The 24,348-nt window shown below is 41.2% G+C and overlaps 1 protein-coding gene across 7 annotated transcripts; it reads right to left on the bottom strand.

Annotated features, from left to right (window-relative positions):
• Positions 1-243: 243 nt before the first annotated feature.
• RIC3 (RIC3 acetylcholine receptor chaperone) lies at positions 244-24,129 on the bottom strand. 7 transcript variants are annotated; one of them, XR_006740806.1, is made up of 7 exons: positions 23,906-24,123; positions 11,210-11,439; positions 10,132-10,207; positions 7,062-7,155; positions 3,704-3,852; positions 814-2,007; positions 244-774 (listed from the first exon to the last, which is right to left on the bottom strand). XR_006740806.1 is itself a non-coding variant. In XM_036426351.2 (7 exons), exons 1-6 carry the CDS (start codon positions 24,027-24,029, stop codon positions 1,577-1,579), a joined length of 1,104 nt encoding a protein of 367 aa, XP_036282244.1. In that variant the 5' UTR covers positions 24,030-24,125; the 3' UTR covers positions 244-1,287; positions 1,535-1,576. The 7 variants fall into 7 exon arrangements, 6 of the variants coding, with proteins under 6 accessions (XP_036282244.1, XP_036282247.1, XP_036282243.1 ...); XM_036426351.2 differs by having other exon boundaries at positions 244-1,287; positions 1,535-2,007; positions 23,906-24,125; XM_036426354.2 differs by having other exon boundaries at positions 244-1,287; positions 23,906-24,129.
• Between the last annotated feature and the right edge of the window lie 219 nt (positions 24,130-24,348).

Genomic DNA, 24,348 nt, shown 5'->3' with positions numbered 1-24,348 from the left:
ACAATAAATGTCTAGCCAAAACCGGTTTGGCTCAATGGATAGAGCATCAGCTTGAGGACTGAAGGGTCCCGGGTTCGATTCCGGTCAAGGGCATGTACCTTGGTTATGGGCATATCCCCAGTAGGGGGTGTGCAAGAGGCAACTGATAGATGACACTCTCTCATCGATGTTTCTAATTATCTCTCTCCCTTCCTCTCTGTACAAAATCAATAAAATATATTAAAAACAAACAAACCAATAAATGTCTAATAGTAGCTAAACTTAATATGATCCCATACCTTCTGACAGCAGCTTGTGTGATTAAATATGTTCCTGGCATCTTGTGCCATATCTACCTTTACATAATGTCTTAATTTTCAAATCTTGCAAATTTCATGACTTGGAATGTCCTCGGGAATGCATCCTCTTTAAACCCTCGGGTCTACCATGGGAAATGGATTCACTCATCCTGTCTCAAGAACACAGATGGCAGCTTTGAGATCAGGCCTGTAGTTTGGTCAAAATCCTTCCGGGCCTAACCTACTTCCTACTCCCCAGCTCGCTCAGAGGACCCAGATGTCTGAACACAGGCAAATGCACGCCTCTTCCCCTGGGCACTGCTGCACTGGTTCTCCGCAGCAGACACACTGCCACTTCCCCGTTGGGCTGGCACTTTGTCAACAAGCTCAGTCCTTATTTCTGTTTCAGTGCATGTGGTTGGGAAACCAGTTTCCCAGAGGGCACAACACCCAGAAAGTGCCTCGAGGCCAGGGCTGTCCATCAGTGCAGGGCCCACTCCCCTCACTGGCCTTGAGCATCTCATGGCAGGACCACTACCCCTGGGCGGGCTTTCCTGCAGCCTCACGCCTTGGCTCTGCAGGGCCGGGACTAAAGTCTCCACCTAACGCTTCCTCTGGCCGCTGGAGACCAAGAGGTGGGTGTAGCAGTTCTGTGAAGCAGCACAGGGATAAAGGGAGCTGGGAGCCAGGCAGTATCAGAGTAAAACTGTCCCCAACAGGCCCCTGGGCCTATTTCCAGGTCAGTGCGAGTCCTCTGGCCCTCGCTGTGACTTCAGCTCGGGCAGCAGAGTCCTGCTTTGGCTCCATCATCCCCAAAAAACTAAACGTTCTTTCCTTGAACCAGGGGACCACTAACCTGCTCAAGGCCCAGAGAATAAGGCATCTCAGACTCTGAAATCTTCACTCTTGCAACCTTAAAATCTTATCATGTGGAAGCTGATGTTTGTTCACAGGTAAACCACCCGTTACCACCAGTACGGAGTCGAACCTCTGCCTTGAGTGGTCCCATCTGTAGTTATGACAGAGCAAACAGTTACTCAGTGGATCAGTTCTCTGATGGAGGAAAGGCAGGGAGAGAAAGAGCAAAGCCATCTTGTGTTCCTACTCATCTCTATGATGCTGTACAGGTGACAGGTGTGTGAGCACCGGGGAGGATGCATGATATCCATGGTACTGACCTGATTGGCTATAATATTTAAACACAGAGAATGAAGTACAGGGCCAAGAGTGCAATCTAGAGAGGAGAGAAAGGTCACCTTGAGACCAGAGTAATGAATACGTCACCAAACTGGCTGCTTTCACTCTAAACCCTGGGGGTTCCGCTTCCTCAGTGTGCCCCCAGGACGCGCTCTGTCAGCACCGATGCCCGGCCCCGCATCTCCGAAGTCCTGCAGCCACGCTTCTGGGGTGCCGTCCTCCTGCTCACTGTAACTGTCTGCCAGGAACCCAGCATTCTCCACCAAGAAGGCGGGGTCCTCTTCCTCTTGAAGACAGCAGGAACATGTCTCTGGCTTTGGGTCACACGCAGTAACAGGATTCTCTTCCTGGGCTCTGCCGCCAGTGGGCACTTCCCAACCCAAATGGTCTGACTCTTCCAGGACTCCCATCCTTTCCGCTAGCTCTTCTGCAGAGGGCTCTTTGGGGTCTGGGTAATCCACCAGGATTGTTTCTTGCCTACGCTTGATGCAATCTGAAAGGTCATAAATTGGATAAGTCTCTTCAGGGTAACCTAGAGAGAAAAGCAGCACAAAGTCTTACAAAGAATCTCTCTTCAAAATAAAATGTCAGACTCAGGCTTCTTGGGCAGCAGCCATCCCATGCCAACAAATCCATCAAGAAATCGCGCAGATGACTAACAGCTCTAGTTTCACTTCAGTAAATTCTTAAGCGCCTGGCTGACTATCCAGTGCTCTCTGAAATTCAAACCCCCTCAGATGGAAATCCCTTCTTAAGCAGGGTGCTTGGGGCAGAGGGTGATTCTCACACCTCCACTTCTGCAGCAGCATTAGGATTAAACAACAGGAGCCTTCAGTAGAAAAGAGAAAGGACCAAACACCAGATGGAGAGAGCACAGCTTAAGGCTACTGTTTGTAATTTCTATTTGGAACCATTTCCACTTCTTTCGGGGGTGGAGGATGGAGGGTGGAGTGGAAGGAAGGAACGCTAAACGCTGAAAAAATACACCAGGAAGCTTTCTACTATTGAAATGGCTGGCAAGTGTCAGAACAGAGAAATGCTTTAGCGAGACAGGCCCAAGATCCCATAGGGCAGTGCTGGGTTTTCAGAAGACAGAATTCCCATGGGTGGTTTCATCTTCACAAAATGGAACAAAAGAATACAATAAACTGGTAAAAAAAAAAAAAAAAAAAATTAGTAACACTGCTACTGAATCCCAGCTAGATAATGAGGTAAGAGAAAGTGTTGCCAAATTAGAGAGTGAAATGAAATCAATCTGTGTCAGCCTGAGCAGCAGATGGGCCATGCTGGAGCCCATGCCCGTGCTGGCAGCAGCAGGCTCGCTGCTCAGTGTGGCAAAGCTGGAGGATCCCAAACCCATGTGCACATTACAGTGATCAGGAGAGTCAACCCAAACGCAAACCACTTCTGCCTACAAATTCTGAAAAGCAAGGGTTCTTTTTGGTATGTGTAGAGTATGGAGCTATTTTTTATTTATTTTTATTTTTATTCTTTTTACATTTATTGTTTGTTCTTCTCATTATAAAAGTCATAGGGACTCATTGTGGAAAATTTGAAAATACGAGTTTCGGAAAGAAAACAAAGTACCTAGAATCCCATTGTGATAATTTGTTGTATTACCTCTGCCTTTTTACCATATATAAGCGTGTGTGTGTGTGTGTGTGTGTGTGTGTGTGTGTATATATATATATATATATATATATATATATATATATGTTGTTTTTTTTAAAAAAGGATCACCCTGTATATAAATGTTATACCTGATTTTTTTTCATTCAACATTATATAATGAGCATTTCTCCATGTCAGCAGTCATTTTTAAGCTGGCTGCACAATATCCCCTCACACAGCTACAGAACTGATCTGATTTACCCTCCTCTTCTGGAGACACTTAAGATTCCTTCCATTCTTCCCTTGTAAGTAACATAGCAGTTAAGATCTCTGAATATAAATCCATATCTACTTCGCTATTTCGTTAAGATATGAAATATGAAAACTAAGCCACCGGCAGAAGGAGGGAATCAGCTGCAGAGGGAGAGGGAACATGGAAATGTTCTGTATCATGATTGTGGTGTAATTACACACCTCTACATCTGTATCCAACCATACCCTTAAAATCGGTGAATTTTATTATATATACGTTATACTTCAATAATAAAGCTGATTAAAAATAATTAACATCTCTTTTTTGGGCTGACAGCTAACAGAGAAAGGAGAAGACACTTTACCTTCCCAGTCTTCCATGTAAGGGGCCTCCTCAGCCTCTTGCTCTGGACTGGGCCTGTCAGTGAATCTTCCTTTTTTCATGACCCTGGTGATTTCTCGGAGCTGATACAGCAACTGTTTTTCTTGGTCAGAAGTCACAGTCTGTACTCTGCTTAGAAAATATCAGACAGTCCAACCATTTAGTGGTAAACACTCCTTGGCAATGAACATAAGTATCACTATGATCTGTCTGGACTCTTGAATAGGAAGGTGAGCAACAGCAGATAATTCTAGGAATTGATTCTAGAGCAGCATAGCTGGTAACTACACATATTAGTTCAATGGTTTGATTTTATGCACGGGAAAACTAAGGCCCAGAATAGATCAAGGTATTGTACAAAGTCCCACATGAGTTATGTCAATACTGGGACCAGACCCCAGATATCTCAGCTTTTGGTTCAATATTTTTCCATTGCACTCCATTTACTGCAAGCCACTTTTGTCTGACGCAAGGTCATCACAGAAAATGTGCTGGGCCATTAGCCTCAACTAGGGGGAAACGTACCACTAGGCCATCCCTACAATTGCCAGGCTGCATACACTCAGGCAGAAATACAGATACATCCCAAAATTCCAGAGCTGGATCATTCTGACAAATTAATTATCTAGACCACAGACACTGGGGGAACTGAGACCCTCAGAGGGGAAATTATACATTTCTATTGCTAGTTAATGTCAGCACTTTAACTAAAACTAAAGTCTCCTGACTTCTGAAAGGACTCTGTGCAATTCTTAAAGCACAGTGCTCAAGTACCACAGTTTAGAAGACCTGGGTTTGAGTCCCCAACTTAGCTGGTGGCTCTGGGCAAATGTCTGCAAGGGCTCAAGGAAAATGGTAGGTGGTGTTTTTTTGTTTGTTTGTTTTTGTTTTAGAAGGAAGCACTGCATTACATGCATAGGCAGGCAAGGCTCTATAGAGAAGACCGAGAACTGCTTTGCTACAAGTTTTATCTAGTGGCAGTATTTAACAGAGGCTACCTGCTTTCTTAAAAACTCAAAGCATTCAAAATCAACATAACATTAATAAAGGAAAAATAATACCTTCTGAACAGCCAGTGGGAGCCAGCATTCCTTTTTATGCTCAGCCAACAAACTTTAGCCTTACTGACCAATAAGGAAAAAAACAGCGTTTCCTCCCTCCAATGTTAAGGTGTAACTGAGAAAGTAAAGGTGCACTTCTGCAGCCCTCAGTGGGAGGAAAACACCACCAGGGCTCCCCTTCTTCCACATTAATGGCCTCTCAGCCTGAACTGAAGCAGCTTGTCTGCTCTACATTCAGCTAAATGTATTGGGCCTCTTAGACCTCTGCTCTTCCCCCATCAGTACAGGAGTCTTGACTCACCACAACTGCTCACCTGCTCTACATAACCCCCAATTCTCACAATGACCACTTTGGGGGGGAGGCTTCTGGGGCAGTTAGGTCACTCCCACCTACCAGAGCCTATGTGCTTATCACAATGCTCTTGCTCTTGGGCTGCACATGCTACTTCCCTGGACTGTACTCAATGGGTTTTTATTTTTACTGAGTGAAACGGCCTGGACTCTGTTTCTTTTTTTCTCTTTTTGTTTGTTAATCCTCACCTGAGGTTATTTTCCCACTGATTTTTAGAGAGACTGGGAAGGAGGGGGAGGGAAAGACAGACAGACATCGATGTAAGAGATACACGTAGATTGCCTCCCACACGAGCCCTCATCAGAGCCAGGGATCAAGCCTGCAACCAAGGTACATGCCGTTGGCTGGAACTGAACCTGGGACCCTTCAGTCCGAGGGCCAACATTCTATCCACTGAGCCAAACCATCTAGAACTGGATTCTGTCTCTTAACTAATGAAAAACCAGAATCTTACAATAGGAATGGCTAGCAGAAGCAGAAACAAACAAGAGCAGCTTTCTCAGAGAATTCCAAACTAAAGCATCTTTCATTTCTGAACAAATCTATTAATGTTGCCCATGTCATGCATCAGGCAATTCATCATGGCCCACCTTTGGGATGTATCTGTATTTCTGCCTTCTGAATTTATCACAAAGAAGATTTTCATAGATTCCTTATTGTCTCATCATAGCTTACTTCTGGAAGACAGTGATAACTACAACTGTATAGGCACAGTGCCATGAACACTGTAAGTGTTCATGTGTTAGCTTGCTCCGTTTCCTCACAACCCCTTTTCTCCACCTCCCTGAAATCTGGCTTCCATTCCATCATTTTATCAAAGCTTGCAAAAGTCATCAATGACCAGTTTACTCTCAAGTCCAAGTCTTTTTCTTACATTTCATTCTTCTTAACTTCTCTGCACCATCCTCTTGAAATGTTCTCTCCCTTGTCTACTGAGACACCTGTATTCCTCCCATTTCTTTAACCATTCTTATCTCTGATCATGGCTCACTTTCTTCCTCTCAATTCCTGAAACATGGTTGTCATGAAGGCTCAATCCTAGGGCCCTCATTTCTCTACTCTTACAAACACGACCTAAGGAAGCTGACCCAGTATCAGATTAAACCATCACCTCTACGCAGATGATATCCAAACTCTACCTCTGCTCTTGACTTTTCACACAAAGCCAGTCTCATTATTCGTTATCCCCTGAGCACTTCCACTTGGAGTCCTTGCCACTACATGGAAGTTAATCTTAAATCACCTTTCCAATGCAGGTCCTAGTTGGGCCAAATTATGGGACTCCATGGAGAGAAAAAAATCATGGGCTGTATCAGGATTCTTTGGTTACAAGCAGGCCATCTTCAAATAAATTGTATTTGGAGGAGGTAGCAGAATTTATTGGGAGGATGTGAGATAGCTCACAATATGAGAAGAATCGCTGAAGATCCAGGATTCAAGAAGGTGGGAGGGAGAGCAGCTCTAGAGATTAGGGAGCAGGAGCAAATGTATAATTTCTTTAGGGACTGTTGCCAAGGTGAGTTAATATGAAAAGCTTTCAGTTCAGGTTTCACTGGGTTCAAGGTCTAATTTTAGGTGAAAGTACAATTGGCCCAACTTGGGTCCTGTATATACCACTGAACCCATCACTGCAGCCAAGGAGATGACATGTCATGATTGGCCAGGGACCGCATGGCCACCCTTGAAGGGGAGGTGAGGTGTAGAAGGGCTTCGCCTTGACCTTCACAGACACTCTCAGTGTGCATTACAATGAAGATATGCTCTGGAGATTGCTTAAATAGCATGAAAACGGAAATGTTTTGAGGGAAGTGACATGCAAATGACAAATAAGTTGACAACTACATAAAGTGAAACTAAGTGGCCCAGAAATCAAAGAAGAGAAAAATCTTGAATTGATTCTCTAAATGAGAAATAGTCTGAAAACCTACCTTTCACCATTAGGTCCCACTCTATTAATTAATTTTTCCATGGCTTCCTCTGTCTCCTTCAGTTTTTCTTGCAGTTGAACAAGCTCAAAATTGGCTGGAAAACAAGTATTGATCTAAGAACCATCATACACAACTCCCTAAGCTCTTTTCTGAGACATGGCTGGCGGTGACACTCTACAGTAATCCAGGCTGGTCCTGAGGCTCAGGGAAGAGATTTAAGAGTTTCTCCAGCTAATCCAATCAGGATACGAAGGTGCTGTGGTTTGGGCGCCAAGATCTAAAGGATACATGTTTAGTGAGTGATGAACAAATTACTATTATGCATAGATATACAGTAGGACCAGCTAAGAAAATATAGGACTGAAAAACATACCCTTATAGTCATCAAAGAAGAAATGAATATAAACATACCCCTTTTTCCTGTGTTTTTTTAAAAACTAAAATATAGTTAATATATACATTATATTAGCTTCAAGTGTATAACATTGATACTCTACATTAATACACCCAACGCAGTGATCACCATGCTGTCATTATACCAAGTTATTATATTTTGACTGCATTCCTTATGCTATACATTACAACCCCATGACTTTTTTTATAACTAGAATTTTATACCTCTTATTCACCTTTACCTTTTCTTCCCTTTTTCCCAGCCCCTTCCCCTCTGGAAATCATCAGTTTTTCTCTAGGTCTATGAAACTGTTTCTGTTTTTGCATTGTTTGTTCATTTGCTTTGTTTTTTAGATTCCACATATAAGTAAAATCCTATATAATAAAAGCATAGTATGCAAATTGTCCCCTCGACCAGGAGGTTGTCTGGGAGTTCATCCAGTGGGTGTGGCCAGCCAGGAGAAGGGAGGGAGGCCCTGGCTGGTGGCAGAGGCAGGTGACCAGAGGAAGGGAGGGAGGCCCCTGCTGGCAGCCGCCACTTCTCATGAATTTCATGCAATGGGCCTCTAGTCTATATATAGTTATTTGTCTTGCTCTGTCTGACTTATTTCACTTAGCATAACACCCTTTAGGTCCATCTGTGTTATCTAAAATGGCAAGATTTCATTATATTTTATGGGTGAGCAATATTCCATTGTATATATGTACCATATCTTGATCCACTCATCTATCTATCCATGGACACTTAGGTTGTTTTGATACTTGGCTATTCTAATCAAAATAATGCTCAAGAGTAAAGAACCAAATATATAAGGTACTTTAGAAAACTAAGTGAAATGAGCAATATTTCACCTGCACACGAAGTTAAAAACCTATCTAGAAGTAACAGTTTAAATGTCATGCTTCCTTAATAGAGGAAATCTTGAGACCTCTCTGCCCGAGATTATCTGTCCCAGTCATATGGAGTGACTGCACCCAGTCATATGGTGCAACCCTGCCTCCTAGAAGTAGTTTTCTCAACTAACATAAGACCCTAAAAGTAGAACAGAAAAACTAAATCACCCAATCAGCACATGAAATGAACTTTAAGGCAGTAGGAAAATAAAATGTTGTTCATTGTGTAGATAATCTAGTTTTTCTGTGTCATATCCAGTGCTATCCTCCACCCAGATATATTCAAAGAGTTACTGCAGATATAGCATTTCAAAGGCCTTTTAATACTTCTGGACCATATTCTTATTCATGCAGTTAACATCTATAAAGTGTCTGGAGGACTGTGCTACATAAATGCTTAAGTTATTTTTATTTTCTGCATGATTCAAAATTGAAGGATAAGGAGCTAATATAACTGCTACTACATTATAAAATAGCTGCTCTTAGGAATTCATTTTATTTACTTCTTTCTGTTTTAAATGCATTATGTGACAGGATACAGAATTTGCTTCTCAAATTTACTGGTAAAGAGTCCACAAATCTTTTAAAAATGATTTTACTGATGTATTTACCATCACTGTTAGACATTATCTCAATTAAGAACACAGTAGCTCTCTTAAAGAAGTCTCTGAATATGTAAGATTTATAAAAAGGATGTAGAGTGTGACTGAAATACTTATTTCCATAGAGAATGTGGAAAAAACACAGAAAGCAATCATGGCCGAGGGCAGATGCTTCTGTGGTCCAGCCTCACCTCATTTGGCTGATGTCTTTGTTTTAAAAACCTCTGATGAGACTTCAAGATCCACTGGATAAAGCCATCTGGCCTCAACGACCTTCAGCAATATGGCTTAACCTTCCTACTCTTCAGGCCTTCTTCCCCACAGCTGTCCTATGCGAGGCTATCTCACCCAAGCCATCCCCTCTAGCTGGCAGGCCTCCTACACAGACACCCAGCTAGACATGATTTCCTATAAGGCTTTTAGCAGATCCCTTCTGTCTAGGTCAGTGGTCAGCAAACTCATTAGTCAACAGAGCCAAATATCAATAGTACAATGATTGAAATTTCTTTTGAGAGCCAAATTTTTTAAACTTAAACTTCTTCTAATGCCACTTCTTCAAAATACTCGCCCAGGCCATGGTATTTTGTGGAAGAGCCACACTCAAGGGGCCAAAGAGCCGCATGTGGCTTGCGAACCCCAGTTTGCCAACCAAGAGTTTAGGTAGTCAACTCTGCACAAGTTATTTTTCCTGACATCCATCCTAGCCTATAAATTCTTAGAGGGAGAGCTATGCCATATACACTGCATTTCCCCAAGAGCACAGAATATTCTAGTTGTTAGTGAACATTTGATGATCACATTTCAAGAGCCTGAAGTGTTAAATTCTGTCCCTGGATCTAATAACTGACTTTGGCAATGACTTGATCTCTGCCTTGCTTTTCCTCTCTGTGAATTAAGGATATTTGCTACCAATATTCTGAAGCCTAGACATGATCAGGAACCCATTCCAAATGTGAAATATTAATTTACTAACATAAAAAAGTGAACTCGTAGTTTTGTACTTTTTGTAGCTATCTTTCCCTTTAAAGCCAATATCAATACAGAAACTTTCAGGAACTCTCAGAGCTAAGGTAAAAAATGGCATAATTTGGGACAACTTTTGAGAAATGCTTTTAGGTCATACCCAGATTGTCCCTCTGGCTGCATTACAGCTGTCTGACCTTTCTGAAAGGGGCACTTACTAATTTTCCTGCAGGTGTCTCCAGGTGTGGCAGTAGAGCATTTCCGGTTCACTGTAGTAGTCTTCCCCTTTGAAAGCTGAGAAGTGAAGGAGGTACAGCACATCAACAGCAGCTCAGAACCTCAAAGTCACGGAACCCCTCATATTAAGTGGGGGGGGGGAAAAAAAAAAAAGGCTGGGAGACAAAAATTAAGTCAGAAATCCACTTGAGTAGCAACATTAGATAAATATCTAAAAAAGCAAAGCAAAACCACCACCACCAACAACAACAAGCAATAGCTTTCCAAGTAAAAAAATTAGCAAGGCACAAGGAAAAATATCTGTCTCTACAGGTCATGTTCACCGAAGACTCAGGCAGCCTGCAGAATTTCCGGGCTAGGAGGAGCTCGCCTATTACTCTAGTTAGAAGGGCAAAGTAAAACTCTTCCCCGGTAGCTAGGCCCATGGCCTGCCAACGTTGGGCTGGAGGAGGAACTTAACTAGCAGTCTACTTATAAAGGACCCAAACCATGTCTCTCAGAACTAAGACATAGCAGGCTTAGTTTCAGGATATGGCAGTTCTGTTTGAGAAGAATTACTGAAGATGATGTTAAAAAACAGCACTTCATACTCCGGGGAGAAGGAGGACAAAGTGTTGTTGGTATAGTCATCACCTGGCCTCACAGCGGCTACCTGAAAATCCCTGAGCCAATCCTAACAACAAAGCTCTAACAACAATCTTAAAACTCCAGCAAGAGCTGCTTTATGCCTTTTCAGCTTGAAAATATGCCCAGTCAAGGGCTTTTAACTTTATTGCTAACTGGATTAGCAAGTAGAAGATCCAGGCTTAAGTCCTATTTCTGCAGTGTCAGTTGTGAATTTTGGACAAATCATTTAAGCTCTGAGTGAAGATTTTCTCATCTGTAAAACTTAGGCTAGGATAATATCTATCCTAAGTACCTTATAAAGAGGGGCAAAGTTTAAAAAGATAGATTTGAAAAAGGGTTATGAACTGTAAAGGGTTGCAATACCAACAATGATTTTTATTACGATAATATTGGATTGTCACTGATATAATTGATCAAGATGATTCCACTTACCTTAAATAGAATGTACAGTATGTATAAAAATATCCCAAAGCCATAGATTGGAATAATCTGCCCCATCAGGCCTCTTCCACTACCTCCTCCTCCTCCAATGCCTCCACCTGATCCTTTGGCCTTTGCAAAGGCCTCTGCAAGGTGAGACCTCTGGGCGCGCGCTGTAGGAGTCTGGCCATCTAAGGATGCTTGGTGATGATGCATCATAGGAGGAAATCGGCCCAATTTTCCTGAGAAAATAAATTAATCAGTCTTTATTTCTTCTACTATTTTAAATATGGCTGTTATGAAAACACCTAATGCATTAAGGTACAAATAATAAAAGGCTACTCAAACAAGTTTAAGGAAAAATCAGGTACTTGATTATAAGGATATAGAAGCATCACACTGATAATACGATGTGGCAACCTCTAGCTGTTCACCAAACCCATTTTTCCCTTCCTTTTGGGTCCACAACTAGACAGTTTTCAGTTTACCATACAATTAAATGTGGCCATTTGACTGAGTTCCAGCCAAGGAACTGTGAGGGAAATGTGCTATTTCAAGGCTTGGCCTAATCAACTTTCCATGTATTAAATTCCAAGTTCATTTCCCTTCAGCTGGATGCTTGGCACCTAGGGAAACCTCGAAAGTCATGTGACGATGAAAACGGCAGAACCTCCATCAACCTGGACTCCTAGCCACCTGTGTGGTACAGAGCCTTCAACTTAGAAATAACTTCCAGTAGGTTAGGGCCACTGTATACTTTGGAGTCTGTCACAGCAATTAGCCACCCCTAACTAGTACAGATCATGCAATCTGGTCTCAGAAGAGAATAGAACTAGAAACTGGAAAGCCATCAGGATCCAGGACAGCTACTCTCACATTCTATCTCATCTTTTTCCCTTTCTATGGGGCCAAAAGGCTTTTCTCTTTCTTTTCCTTTTTCTTTTTTTCTCTCTCTCTGTGCATATCTTCACTCTTTCTCTGCAGACCATTTCTTTAGCTTCTCTGAAAACATGAGAGAAAATAGTTATCCCCAAACCCCTCATTTGCATGTCTTTCAAGAGGCCAGCAGAGAGTGGACCTAATTCCAAATTCCTGGAGGGAGATGAATACTCAGCTTGTGTAGGTATGCACCCCTTTCTGGTCAGCAGTAGCTGACAACGCAGGATACATGCAGTACAAACGGAGTCAAAGGAGTTCTTCTCTGTGAGCGAGAGCAGGGCTTACAGAAAGGGGAGTGCATCAGTTTTCCTGCATTTATTTTCCTGCATCAGAAGAGAAGTAGCCAAACATTAACACCAACTGCCAAACCTCCTGAGAGCCAGAGGTGAGAAAGGAAAGACGTCTCTTCAAAAGGCCATGTAAACAGGCTTATGTAGTAAAACCACAGGGAGATAACTTTATAAAGCAGAGAACACTAGAGAGCAGAAAGACTCCATAAATCAGACTCTACAAATACAAACTGTACAGTAAAAAGCTTTACATTCAACAAAATTATAGATTTCTGTTCAATAAAGAATACCATGAACAGAGTTAAGATAGATGACAAGGAAAAGCTTTTGCAACATCCAAAATTGACAAGGGATTAAAATACTAGAATAGACAAGAAATTTCTACAATTAAATATGAACATCACAAGAAACCCAATAGAAAAACAGGAACTCACAAAAAGAAAAACTTAAAAGATAAAAAATTACATTAAAAGATGACCAAAGTAAAACCACTGAGTAAAATATAAATTATAAATATATTATCCTATCTAATAAAAAAGAAATATGCAGATTGACCACCACTCCAACACACAAGATGGCTGCTCCCATGTGGTCAAAGATCCTGCCCCTGTGTGGACACAAGATGGCCAGCAAGGGAGGGCAGTTGGGGGGGACCAGGCCTGCAAAGGAGGGAAGTTGGGGGTGATCAACCCTGCAAGGGAGGACAGTTAGGGGTGACCAAGCTGGCAGAGGAGGGAAGTTGGGGGCAAACAGGCTGGCAGAAGAGAAGTTAGCTATGTTACAAAATTTGTGGGGTTTTTAAAAATATGCTTTCAAAAACTAAAGAGATCAGAACATTAAAGATAATAGTACATTAATATTGCAGCATTTCCAAAATAGAAAACAGCTGTTTTCACTATCTCTAAATGTACTTAAGCATTCCCTAAAATGGGACCTGACTAAATCCTAATTGTTTATTGAAAGCTTTCTCCATATATAGGTTTACTTAATTATTAATACTTCACTTAGCATGTCATTTAAGCTTGACTAAAAACTTAATGGATTTTACAGAGCGAAGCTCTACTTTCCATTGTTAATAACCATTCCTGCTGCTCAAAACAAAAACAAAAACTCTAGCACTGTTAACAAAAGAGCTTTCTGAAAGTAACATTAAACCATTTCATTCTCAGGGCAAATAAATCAATAAAGAACTGAATGTGTTTTTATTTCTGATTACACAGTACAAGAAAGACCTTAATGGGCTAGTTCCCTAAATACTGAGGGCATTGTAGAGGCCATATTTAATTCAGTATTACTTAAGTGGAGCCTGGGACAACAGCTGTTTCCTCACCACTGTCTCTAAGGGCCTCTTCTTGCATTCCCCTCTTAACTCTACTTTGCTTACCACTGCTTCGATGTTTTCTGCTAACGTAACTAGATCTTTCTTCATCTTTCACCAGCTTCTTCCCTCCAGTTCATCCTAGATATTACTAAAAATATATTTATGTACCTAAATTGCATAGGTAAGGTCCATGTACTCTATACATGTTAACTGTTACTGTTTTGTTACCAGAGAAATCTTCCTGAAGCGTAATTCTAACTGGTCTTGCTATTTTTCTGATCAAAAGCTTTCAATGGTTCCATCTGATGACAACTGGGCATGTTAATCAGGAAGCAACAAAGTGGAGTAAAAAGAGTACCATCTTTTCGGTCAGAGTTATTAGTTAAGATCCTGAACCTTTCTAGAGCTAATTTTCATTATTTGTAAAATATGAATAATAATATCTACTCAGCATTGTTACAGGATTATAGAAAAAATAAAATAACATAATCCAAGCACCCACCACACACAGTGGATGTTTAACAAGTTCTGACTGTTCCCTCCCTACAAACAGAATTCAAAAAAAACCTGAATTCCATAATCTAGTCCAAAGTCCCTCTCACACTTCTTTCCCATTACATACTCCTGACTCAGCCTAACGAGGCTCCTCACCATGCTTTGAGTGTGCTCTGTGATTTCTTGCCTCTAAGCCCTTGTATTCCAGTGGTTTTGCTTTTCTCTCCAACTCCACATAACCCAAATTCAGCCTATTTTTCAAGGCCCAGGCTATTGCCCTCACCCCAAAGTGTCTTCTCCCCAAGTACTTAAAACATACTTCTCATACCTCTTTTATTGCATCAATAACACCTGGTTTTATTCAAGAGTTATATTTATGTGCCATATAGCCTCTATGTGAATGGACTGGGAAACAGAAATAGGTCAAGTCTTCCACTAAGCACCATTTATACCCAATTTTATTTGGTGCTGACAGAACTTACAAATCATATCTGAGAGAAAGAAAAGCAGCCTATGGCATTCAGAAGCTGCCCTAGTACTATCAGCTTGGCCCTGGTGTTGCTACAAGGTGGTCTGGCACTCACATTTAGGTATTGGTGTTTTCCTGTTAAACAAGCAATTTCAGTCGAGACCGGTTTGGCTCAATGGATAGAACGTCGGCTTGGGGACTGAAGAGTCCCGGGTTCGATTCCGGTCAAGGGCATGTACCTTGGTTGCGGGCATATCCCCAGTAGGGGGTGTGCAAGAGGCAGCTGATCTATGACTCTCTCTCATCGATGTTTCCCTTCCTCTCTGTACAAAATCAATAAAATATATTTAAAAACAAAAACAAAAAAACAAAAAAAAGCAATTTCAGGGCATCAAAGATCAGACAGGCCATTATGTGTCAACAATAGATCAAAACAAAAAAAGGAAGGAAGGAGGGAGGGAGGAAGGGAAGGAGGGAGGGAGGGAGGGAAAAAAAAGAGTACTCAGTAACCTGCTTGAATACAGACAAAACATGAACACTGTCCCAGCCAAATACCAAACAGCCCCACTCCTGGAAAATGAGTGACTGCTGCTTCTTTTTTTTTTTTTTTTTTTAAATATATTTTATTGATTTTTTACAGAGAGGAAGAGAGAGGGATAGAGAGTTAGAAACATCGATGAGAGAGAATCATCGATCAGCTGCCTCCTGCACACCCCCCACTGGGCATGTACCCCCACCAAGGTACATGCCCCTGACCGGAATCGAACCCGGGACCCTTGAGTCTGCAGGCCGACGCTTTATCCACTGAGCCAAACTGGTTTCGGCTGACTGCTGCTTCTTTACCAATTACAGCTGCAGTCTTTCTCTAGTCTGCCCTCCCTTTAAACTTTCCCTACTTCCTGACAGCATTGCAAAGCCCCACATCCTTAAACCTTCCTCTAAATCAGCGGTTGCCAACCAGTGGTCTGAGAATCAACGGTGGTCCGTGAGGTCTGAAAGGTTGGTGACCGCTGGTTTAAGGAAACTTTTGGAGCAGTGATCGCCAACCGGTGGTCTGCAGACCAGTGGTGGTCCGAAAGGTTGGCAACCGTTCCTCTAAATCACTTGCTTTAAGCCCAAATCCAATAATAATGCTTTTCAAGTACTCTCTTACTGAGATACTGCATGCTTCTCCACAGAGTGCATTCTCTCTGGCCACAGCAAGTACTAAACCCAACTTGTCAACTATAGGTGTATTCCTGTTGCTCAGTGGCTGGAGGACAAATGAAGAACTTCTTGAATAAAAGTGTAGTATTTTCTTTATGCAAGACAAATTATTATTGAAAAGCTAAAGGGTAAAGACAAAGAGAGAATCTTAAAAGCAACAAGATAAAAGCATTTAGTTACCTACAAGGGAGTTTTACCATAAGAATGTCAGCTGATTTCTCAACAGAAACTTTGTAGGCAAGAAATGACGAAAAACAAGGACTTACAACCAAGATTATTCTACTCAGCAGAGTTACCATTTAGTATCAAAGGACATATAAAAGAGCTTCCAAGACAAAAAAAGCTAAGGGAGTTCATCACCACCAAATCAGTATTACATGAAATGTTAAAGGGTCTTCTTTAAAAAGATGAAGGAGAAGGAGGAAGAGAAGGAGGAGAAAGATAAAAATATGAACAATAAAATGGCAATAAACACATATCAATCAACAATTAAACCTAAAAAATAAAATATACAAGCAGAACAGAAACAGATTCATAGATACAGAGAATATTTTGACAGTTGCCAGATGGGAGGGAGGGATGAGGGGTTGGGTGAAAAAGGTTAAGGGATTAAGTAGAAATTGGTTGTTACAAATTAGTCATGGGGATGTAAAGTACAGCATAGGGAGTACAGTCAAAAATATTCTAATGATTCTGTATGTGCAAGATTTATCAGGGTAAATCACTGGGGTATACACCTGAAACTAATAAATAGCATATGGCATCCATAATTGAAACATAAAATATGATTAAAAATAATAAAATTTTAAAAATAAAATGAGGAAAGATGAACAGAAAGACACAAAAGCAATCAGCAAGAAAGAGTAGCAAGACGTGGAAGAACCACATGAGGAGGTCAAGATCCAAAATAAATTAATATCTACAAAAAGGGTAGCAAAAGGGTATGTTTAGACTTTAGAGCAAAGAGCAACTTGCCTGATAATAAAATGTAATGCTGAGTGAGCAGAATTTCTTAATACTTATTTTCCTTCCATATTCTCTATCAAAGGGAGTAAATTTTGTGTTAAATGGAAGAGAATTAACAATCCTAAATGGGAAATAAAATAAAGTCCCAGATGGGTGAAGAGAATAAATTCAAGCCTATTCACTAAATAATTTCTACCAAGAAGATTGAGAACACTTACAAATAAGGTCACTGAACTAAAAAAAAATTTAAAGAAATTATATCAATAAAAAGAGAAATCTTGAGAGAATGGAGATAGATAACTACTGTTCCAGTTTGCAAAAATGTAGAAAGTAAAGGGTGACTTTTCAACTACAGAGAAGTGAGTAAGTTAGACTCTAAAATGGACTTTTCCATTTTATGATGGAGTGGCTGAAGAAGGGAAAAAATAGTATTTTTTTCCTTATTAGAAAATAAATGCACGCCTATGGGAAATTGAGAAAGTACAAAAAAGTGTAAAGAGTAACAACCACCCATACTTCATTCAGAAATAACCACCATTAAAATGTTGACCCATTTCTTTCTGGTAAATAAATATTGAGTATATCTTTACTTTTCACATGTAGCATATGATTTCCCCCTATCGTTTAAAACTCATTAATATAATTTACTGGATTCATAATAGTCCATACATGCACACATAATAATTTATATAACCATAAAGAATATAATAATAACAGTAAAAAGGTAATGGCTTACAAATGCTAACAGAGGAAGCCATAATCCCTAGGAGCCAGCATTCATTAAGCACTCAATTTACTCATTCTTTCATTCATTAGTAAATATTTATTGTCTATTATGTGCAGGCATGGTCTAAAACTGGAGCTACAGCAATGAACAAAACAAAAATCCCTGTCCACATAGAACCTCCTTTGTAAGTAAAAAAATAGATAATAAACAAGATAGTGATAAATACTAAGGAGAAAAAAAACAAGCAGGCAAAAGAGATGGTACGTGTTGGGGTTGATTTTAGCTCAAGTGGCCAGAGAAGGCTCAGGAGATATCTTTCAAGTGAAGGCCTAATAAAAGATTAAGGAAAGGCAGATGGATATTTTAAAAAAGAGCATTACAGGCCAAGAGAAAACAGCAAATGCAAATTCCCCGAAGTGGAAGCATGCCTGGCATGCTAAAGAACAGCGAGGAGGAGGCCAGTGTGGTCAAAGCAAAGTGAGAAAGCAGGAAAAGTAGAAAGAATGGCGAAGAGGACTACGTAGGGCCTTTTAGGTCATGTGCAGATTTTGTCTTTTCATCTGAGTGAGCCAGAAGCCACTGGAGGGTACTGTGGAGGAGACAGACTTAGGCTTTGATAGGATCAACATAGCTGCCTTATTGAGGATGGACTGAAGAGGGAAGGGAGGAAGCAGGCAGATCAAAGTCTAAAGCAGACAGTAATGTGGAATAAAATAATCAAATGACCAACTGGTGGAATAACTTCTTCACAAAAGGTGCAATCCTAACAGCAGTTTCAAATGACTGATATTTTAAGAAAATAATTTGCGTGATCTATCAAAAAGACTTACTGGTCATAATCAAGAGTGAAATTGTGAAAAAAATATCACAAGGCAGTGAAAGAAATTTGAACACTGACTGGATATTTAATGATATTATGAAATTACTAGAGCCCAATGCATGAAATTTGTGCAAGAGTAGACTTTCCTTCTCCCAGCTGCTGGTACCGGCTTTCCTCTGGCACCTAGGACCTGGGCTTCCTTCACAGCTCCGGCTTCATCCAGAAGGACGTCCAGTATAAATAGCATATTACATTTTTATTATTATAGATTGATTTTTATGTGTGATAATGGTACTGTGGCTATGTTTTTTAAAAAAATTGTGTTTTTAGAATTATATACTCTATCCTTGAGTATTTAAGGGTAAAATAATCCAATGTCTGGGATTTGCTTTAAAATAACCAAGTGTATAGGGGGGAAAGTAGGTAGAGATACCCATGACACAAAATGATAGTTGTTGAAGCAGGGTAATGTGGATTCATTTTACTACTCACTCTACGTTTGCTTAGGTTTGAAAATGTCCCAAACAAAAGATGTTTTAAAGAATCAAGAATGGCATATAGCTGAGAGAGATGGTAAATAAATACACTAAATGGAAAAATGAATGCTCTGAAATAACTTCAAGAGGCTACAATTATAGACCAAATTTAAACAGGTAAAATGCAACAGGGAAGACTATAAAGTATATATTTAGCTCCAAAACATGAAGTAAATAGAACAAAACAAACAAAAATCTATCTTTTAAAAACCTTAGGATTCTAATATACAGCAAGATCAGCAAGTAAAAATGCCAAAAGTCTAAAGCAATCCCCCAGGGTGCATTACACATAGGACTTTAAAAAGAGGCGATAGGCTGCTCTTCCATGAGCTAATTGGTTTACACATGCTATTATTTACTTTCTAAGAGGCGATGTTGAGATACTTGCAACTATGTCACATATATGTCACATGAGGAATGGAAGAGGGAGCTTGAGATGTCAAAGTAAGAAAACAGAGTAAAGAAGGGGACATGATACTAGTCCTCAGTTTCCTGAACTCATCATCTTTCCCCTCAAATCCACTTTTCCTTCATTCCTATTTTGGTGAAGGGCATCACTATCTATTTATTCACCTAAACAACGACTTGAGAATAATCCAAGATACCGCCTTCTCCCTTACCTTCCAATCCTATTTAAAAATGCATTTTATTATTGTTCTCCTACCCACCGCTGATAGCCTCCCCTGTTCTATTTACTCTTCTTCCTCTCGGACCCCATCTCCCTTTGGCAATCATTCTCAACTTCAATTAATCAGCATATTCTTCCCATCCACACACTGCAAATAACTTAATTCAAGCCATCAAAATGGGTGGATAAGTTAGTTGGAACTACTGGAGAGTAAGAGTGAGGTGGGACTGAAGGAAGAATTTAAAAGAGAAGGCACACTCTTTCCCTGAATAGACAGAGTGGTGGCTGGAACAATGGCAACCACTGTTGCTATCCTGAGAGGACAGTCAGAGGATAGAACCAACCTCAGAAGGAGCCCAGAATTAAAAGGACACAGAAAAATCAGAGCTGCAGCCCTGATGAGATTGTGACTCTCTGGATCAAACAGCACTGGAGGCCAGTTTTAACACAGAGTCTTCTCATTTCTAAGACAATAAATTCCCTTTCTGTTTTAAGAGTACAGTTACAGCTGAATTTTCTGTCTGTCGTCATGAGTATTCCTAACTGACCAGCTTAATGAAGCTCATGATGTCTCCACTGGAATCCTGCAACAACCCTCTCTCTGAAGAGATCCTCACAATGCAGTCTCTCTGCTGCTGCCAGGGCATCTTTTCCAAAACCAGACTGGATGTCTCCTACTTAGCAGCAAGCTTACAATGGCCTCCTCTACCTCTACAGTAAAATATTTTAAAATATTTTAAAATATAAACTCCTAAGGTATGGCAGAAAAAAACAAACTTCAGTTTGGCCCTTCCAATTTCTCTGTCTCATCTCTTACAATTCTAAAGCCATTTCAGGGCTCTAAATTTTTTTTTTTTTCATGTTCCCTCTGATTAGAATGCCCTTCTTACTCTGGGTGATAAAAACACTTTAAGAGATAGCACCTCAACTTAGTCAAAGAATGCAAAGTTGACTTAATATCCAAAAATAAATCATGTAATACATTATATCAACAGAATGAAGGACAAAAACCCCATTATCATCTCAGTTGACCTAGAAAAAGCATTTAAATAATTCAACATCCCTTCATAATAAAAAACACTCAACAAACTAGAAATCGAAGGGAACTTCTTCAATCTGATAAAGGGCATCCATAAAAAGCCCACAGCACTTCTATTCAACATTGTACTAGAGAGGTTCTAGCCTGGGCAGTTAAACAAGAGAAAGAAATAAAAGGCATTCAGATTGGAAAGAAAAGTAAAACTGTATCTATTTGCAGATGACATGATTGTGTTTTAGAGCAAATAATTCAGCAAGGTTGCAGGATATAGTATTAATACACAAAAAATAATTGTATTTCTATACACTAGCAAACAATCTAAAATAAAATTAATTCAATCTATAACACAAAAAGAATACTTCCATCTCCCTTCCTCTCTGTGAAAAATCAATAAAAATATATTTTAAAAAACTTATACAAATGTTTTGCTCATAAATTGAAAGCCTTAATATTGTTAAGATGGCAGTACTCTCCGAATTGATCTATAGATTCAACACAATCTAGTAAAATCCAAGCTGGATTTTTCTTTTCCTTTCTTTTTTCTTGCAAAAATTGACAAGCTGATTCTAAAATTTATATGGAAATGATGGGTCCTAGGTGTCAGAAATCAATCTTGAAAGAAAACAAAGTTGAATTCACAATTTCAAAACTTACTACAATGCTACAGTAATTAAGACTGTGGTACTGCATACACAAACACACACACACACACACACTCAGAGTGGGGCAAAAAGTAGGTGTACAGTATGTGAAACAGAGTTTCTTCTTTTACTAAAGGCCCAGCACACAAATATGCGGGTACAGTCCCTAGGCCTGGCCTGCGATCAGGGCCATTTTTCCTAGCTGTCCGAAGTTGGACCCGCCCCCGCCGCCACCCACACCCGGTTCCTCACTTGCCATCAGGTGATTGGTGCTTGACAGCCAGGGGAAGGGACGGAGAGGTCGGCTGTTCCCATCCATTTGCTGGCCCAGCCCCTGCTGCAAGTGACTCTCTGTTGTGGGGTGATCATGGAGCAGGGGCTTTGGCCTGGTGCCATCCGTGTCCCCCACCACACAACCCGAGTACCCCATTCGCCATCAGGTGACTGGAGACTGCTGATCGGGGAAAGGGACTTAGAAGTCGTCAGTGATCCTCATAGTGACTGGTCCAGCGGTCATTCTGGTCATTCTGCCATTAAGGTCAATTTGCATATTACCCTTTTATTATATAGGATTATTATTTATTAATTATTGTATATTTTCCATATAAGCAATGTAAACCTACTTTGCCATACTCTGTATATATCAATATATGTATATCAATGGAACAGAACTGAGATTCCAAGAATAAACTCTCTTTTATATTCAACTGAATTTAGATAAGGTTGTCAAAGCCATTCAATGTAAGAAGAATAGTTTTGCTGAGACAACTAACTGCATATCCACATGAAACTGGACTTCTACTAAACATTGTATACAAAAATTAACTCAAAATGGATCAAGGACTTAAATGTAAGTGCAAATACTATAAAACTTGAAAGCATAGGCATAAATCTTCATGATCCTGGATTTGGCAATGATTAATTATGAGCCAAAAGAAGAAGCAACAAAATAAAAAATAAACTGGACTGCACCAAAATTAAAAACTTTTCTCCCTAAAAGTACACCATCAAGAAAATGAAAGCAATCCACTCAATGGAAAAAAATAATTGCTAATCATGTATGATAGTGGACTTGTATCTAGTATAAAAGGAACTCTTAAAACTCAATAATAAAAAAGTAACTCAATTTAAAAATGGGCAAAAGATCTGAATAGAATTTTCTCCAAAAATATACAAATAGCCAATCAACACATGAAAACGGCTCAATATCAGAAAAATGCAAATAAAACCACAAGGAGATACCTCTTCTCGCCCACTAAGATGACTATAATCAAAAGGGCAAACAATAACAAATGTAGGCAAGATGTGGAGAAATTGGAACCCTCATACATTGCTGGTGGGAATATAAAACAGTGCATCCACTTTGGAAAATAGTCTAGAACTTCTTCAAACAGAAAGTAATAAATCACATGACCCTGAAATTCCAGTTAGTTCCAGCCACATTAAAATGTTCACATTTGATTCCCAAGAGAAAAGAAAACACATATGTACACAAACATTAACAGCAGCATCATTCATAATAATAAAAAATAATCTTAATTGCACCAACTAGACTCTAGTTACTAGAGGGAAATGGATTCCAGTTTAAAGGGAGCTGTCCAATAACCAACAGGCTGAGCATTAGTGGAAGTGTTTGGAGACCATAATACCACGCCTTAAGGATGTTGCAGAGATAATGTACAGGAGACAGTTACAGTAGCATCTCATCACCTGTCCTTCCTTCTCCCAGCCTTAGGCATTCACCTTTGCACTCATTCATTACATAAAAGCCCCGGAGTGCAACCAACAAGGTGGGTTTTTAAACAAGATGTCAACGACATCATGTCACTAACAAGGGACCAACAAATTAAGAAAAGAGACCTTCATGACTTGTTCACTTCAGAAACTAACACTTGGATTAAAATCAAGTCACGAGCATACCTCGCTTTATTGACCTTCCCAGGTGTTGCTTTTTCTTTTTTAAAAACAAACTGAAGGCAAGACCTTCCACCAGCAAAAAACAAAAACAAAAACAAACAAAAAACCCCACCACGACCGGTGTCCTGCGACACTCGCTTTTTCTTTATTGGGGTGGTCTGGAAGCGGACCCACAATATCTACAAGGTATGCCACCTGTATATTTTAAAAGGCACACACATACACCCACAAAGCCCGAAGCTGTGAGCACCCCAACATCCAATTAAAACCACACAAGGAGTCAAGGTGAATAACACCAATTCCAATGGACTTTATTACACACAAAAGCACAAGAGAGCACACGGAAACCTCCTACACAGGGATCCCAGGAGGGAGCCCTCCTGACCCAAAGCACCTGCCTGAGATGCGCTAAGCCTGTGAGGAGAAGGGGCAGCGAGGAGCTGGCGTGCAGGCCCCTCGGAGCGCCGGGCGTGAGCGCGCAGTCCTGGCCCTGGAGGGAGCGTCGGGGGCACAGGGCGCAGGGGAGTGGGGCGAGGGGGGCCCCTGCCCACTGACACCAAGGACACTGTGGGGCTTGGCACCCCCCAAACGCCGCGGGTCTGCCTTCCCCAGCCGGCTTTGCGGCTGTGCAGGTGGGGACCGGAGACTCCAGCCTCACCCCATCCCTCCAGGTAGCGGGGATGCCGGCGCCTCTGGGGAGCGGCCCGCGCTTACCTCCGGGCGCCGGCGCCGGCTCCTGTCGCTTTCCGCGGGACAGGAAGACCTTGGGCAGCAGCAGCGACACGGCCAGGACGACCCCCGAGGCCAGGGCCACCCTCTGCAGCGTGGAGTACGCCATGGCCGCTCGCCCTCGCCACGGGTGCGGACACGAACCGGAAGCGGAATCGCGGCGCCTGCGAGCGGCCTCCTCGGAGCGAACGACGGGTTACGCCGACGGCGACGCGCGAGGGACACGTGAGTTCGGCGCCCGCACCACCCACGCCGCGGAGCCGAGCTGACCCGCTCCTCCCGCGAGGTTTCACTGAGCGGTACCGCGCACGCCCAGCCAATGAGGAACTCCTCCTGCCCCTATCTCCTGGCCTGCACCTGTGCATCCTGCCCTGTGCATCCTGCTGCCTGAATAACCCACACTGCGTGCCCTCCTCTCCATTCCTGCT

The sequence above is a fragment of the Pipistrellus kuhlii genome, unplaced genomic scaffold (genome assembly GCF_014108245.1).
Source record: "Pipistrellus kuhlii isolate mPipKuh1 unplaced genomic scaffold, mPipKuh1.p scaffold_m20_p_9, whole genome shotgun sequence".
Classification (NCBI taxonomy): Eukaryota; Metazoa; Chordata; class Mammalia; order Chiroptera; family Vespertilionidae; genus Pipistrellus; species Pipistrellus kuhlii.
Note: the sequence above shows the minus strand (reverse complement) of the source record. Positions and strands in the feature narration are given on the sequence as shown.

Excerpts from the sequence above, each read along its gene's own strand:
- RIC3 (XM_036426351.2), bottom strand. The coding sequence starts at position 24,029 with ATGGCGTACTCCACGCTGCAGAGGGTGGCCCTGGCCTCGGGGGTCGTC. Across the intron at positions 10,208-11,209 it reads TACTGTACATTCTATTTAAG|CTTTCAAAGGGGAAGACTAC; the intron begins GTAAGTGGAATC and ends TTCACTTCTCAG. Across the intron at positions 3,853-7,061 it reads GTGGGACCTAATGGTGAAAG|CAGAGTACAGACTGTGACTT; the intron begins GTAGGTTTTCAG and ends ATATTTTCTAAG.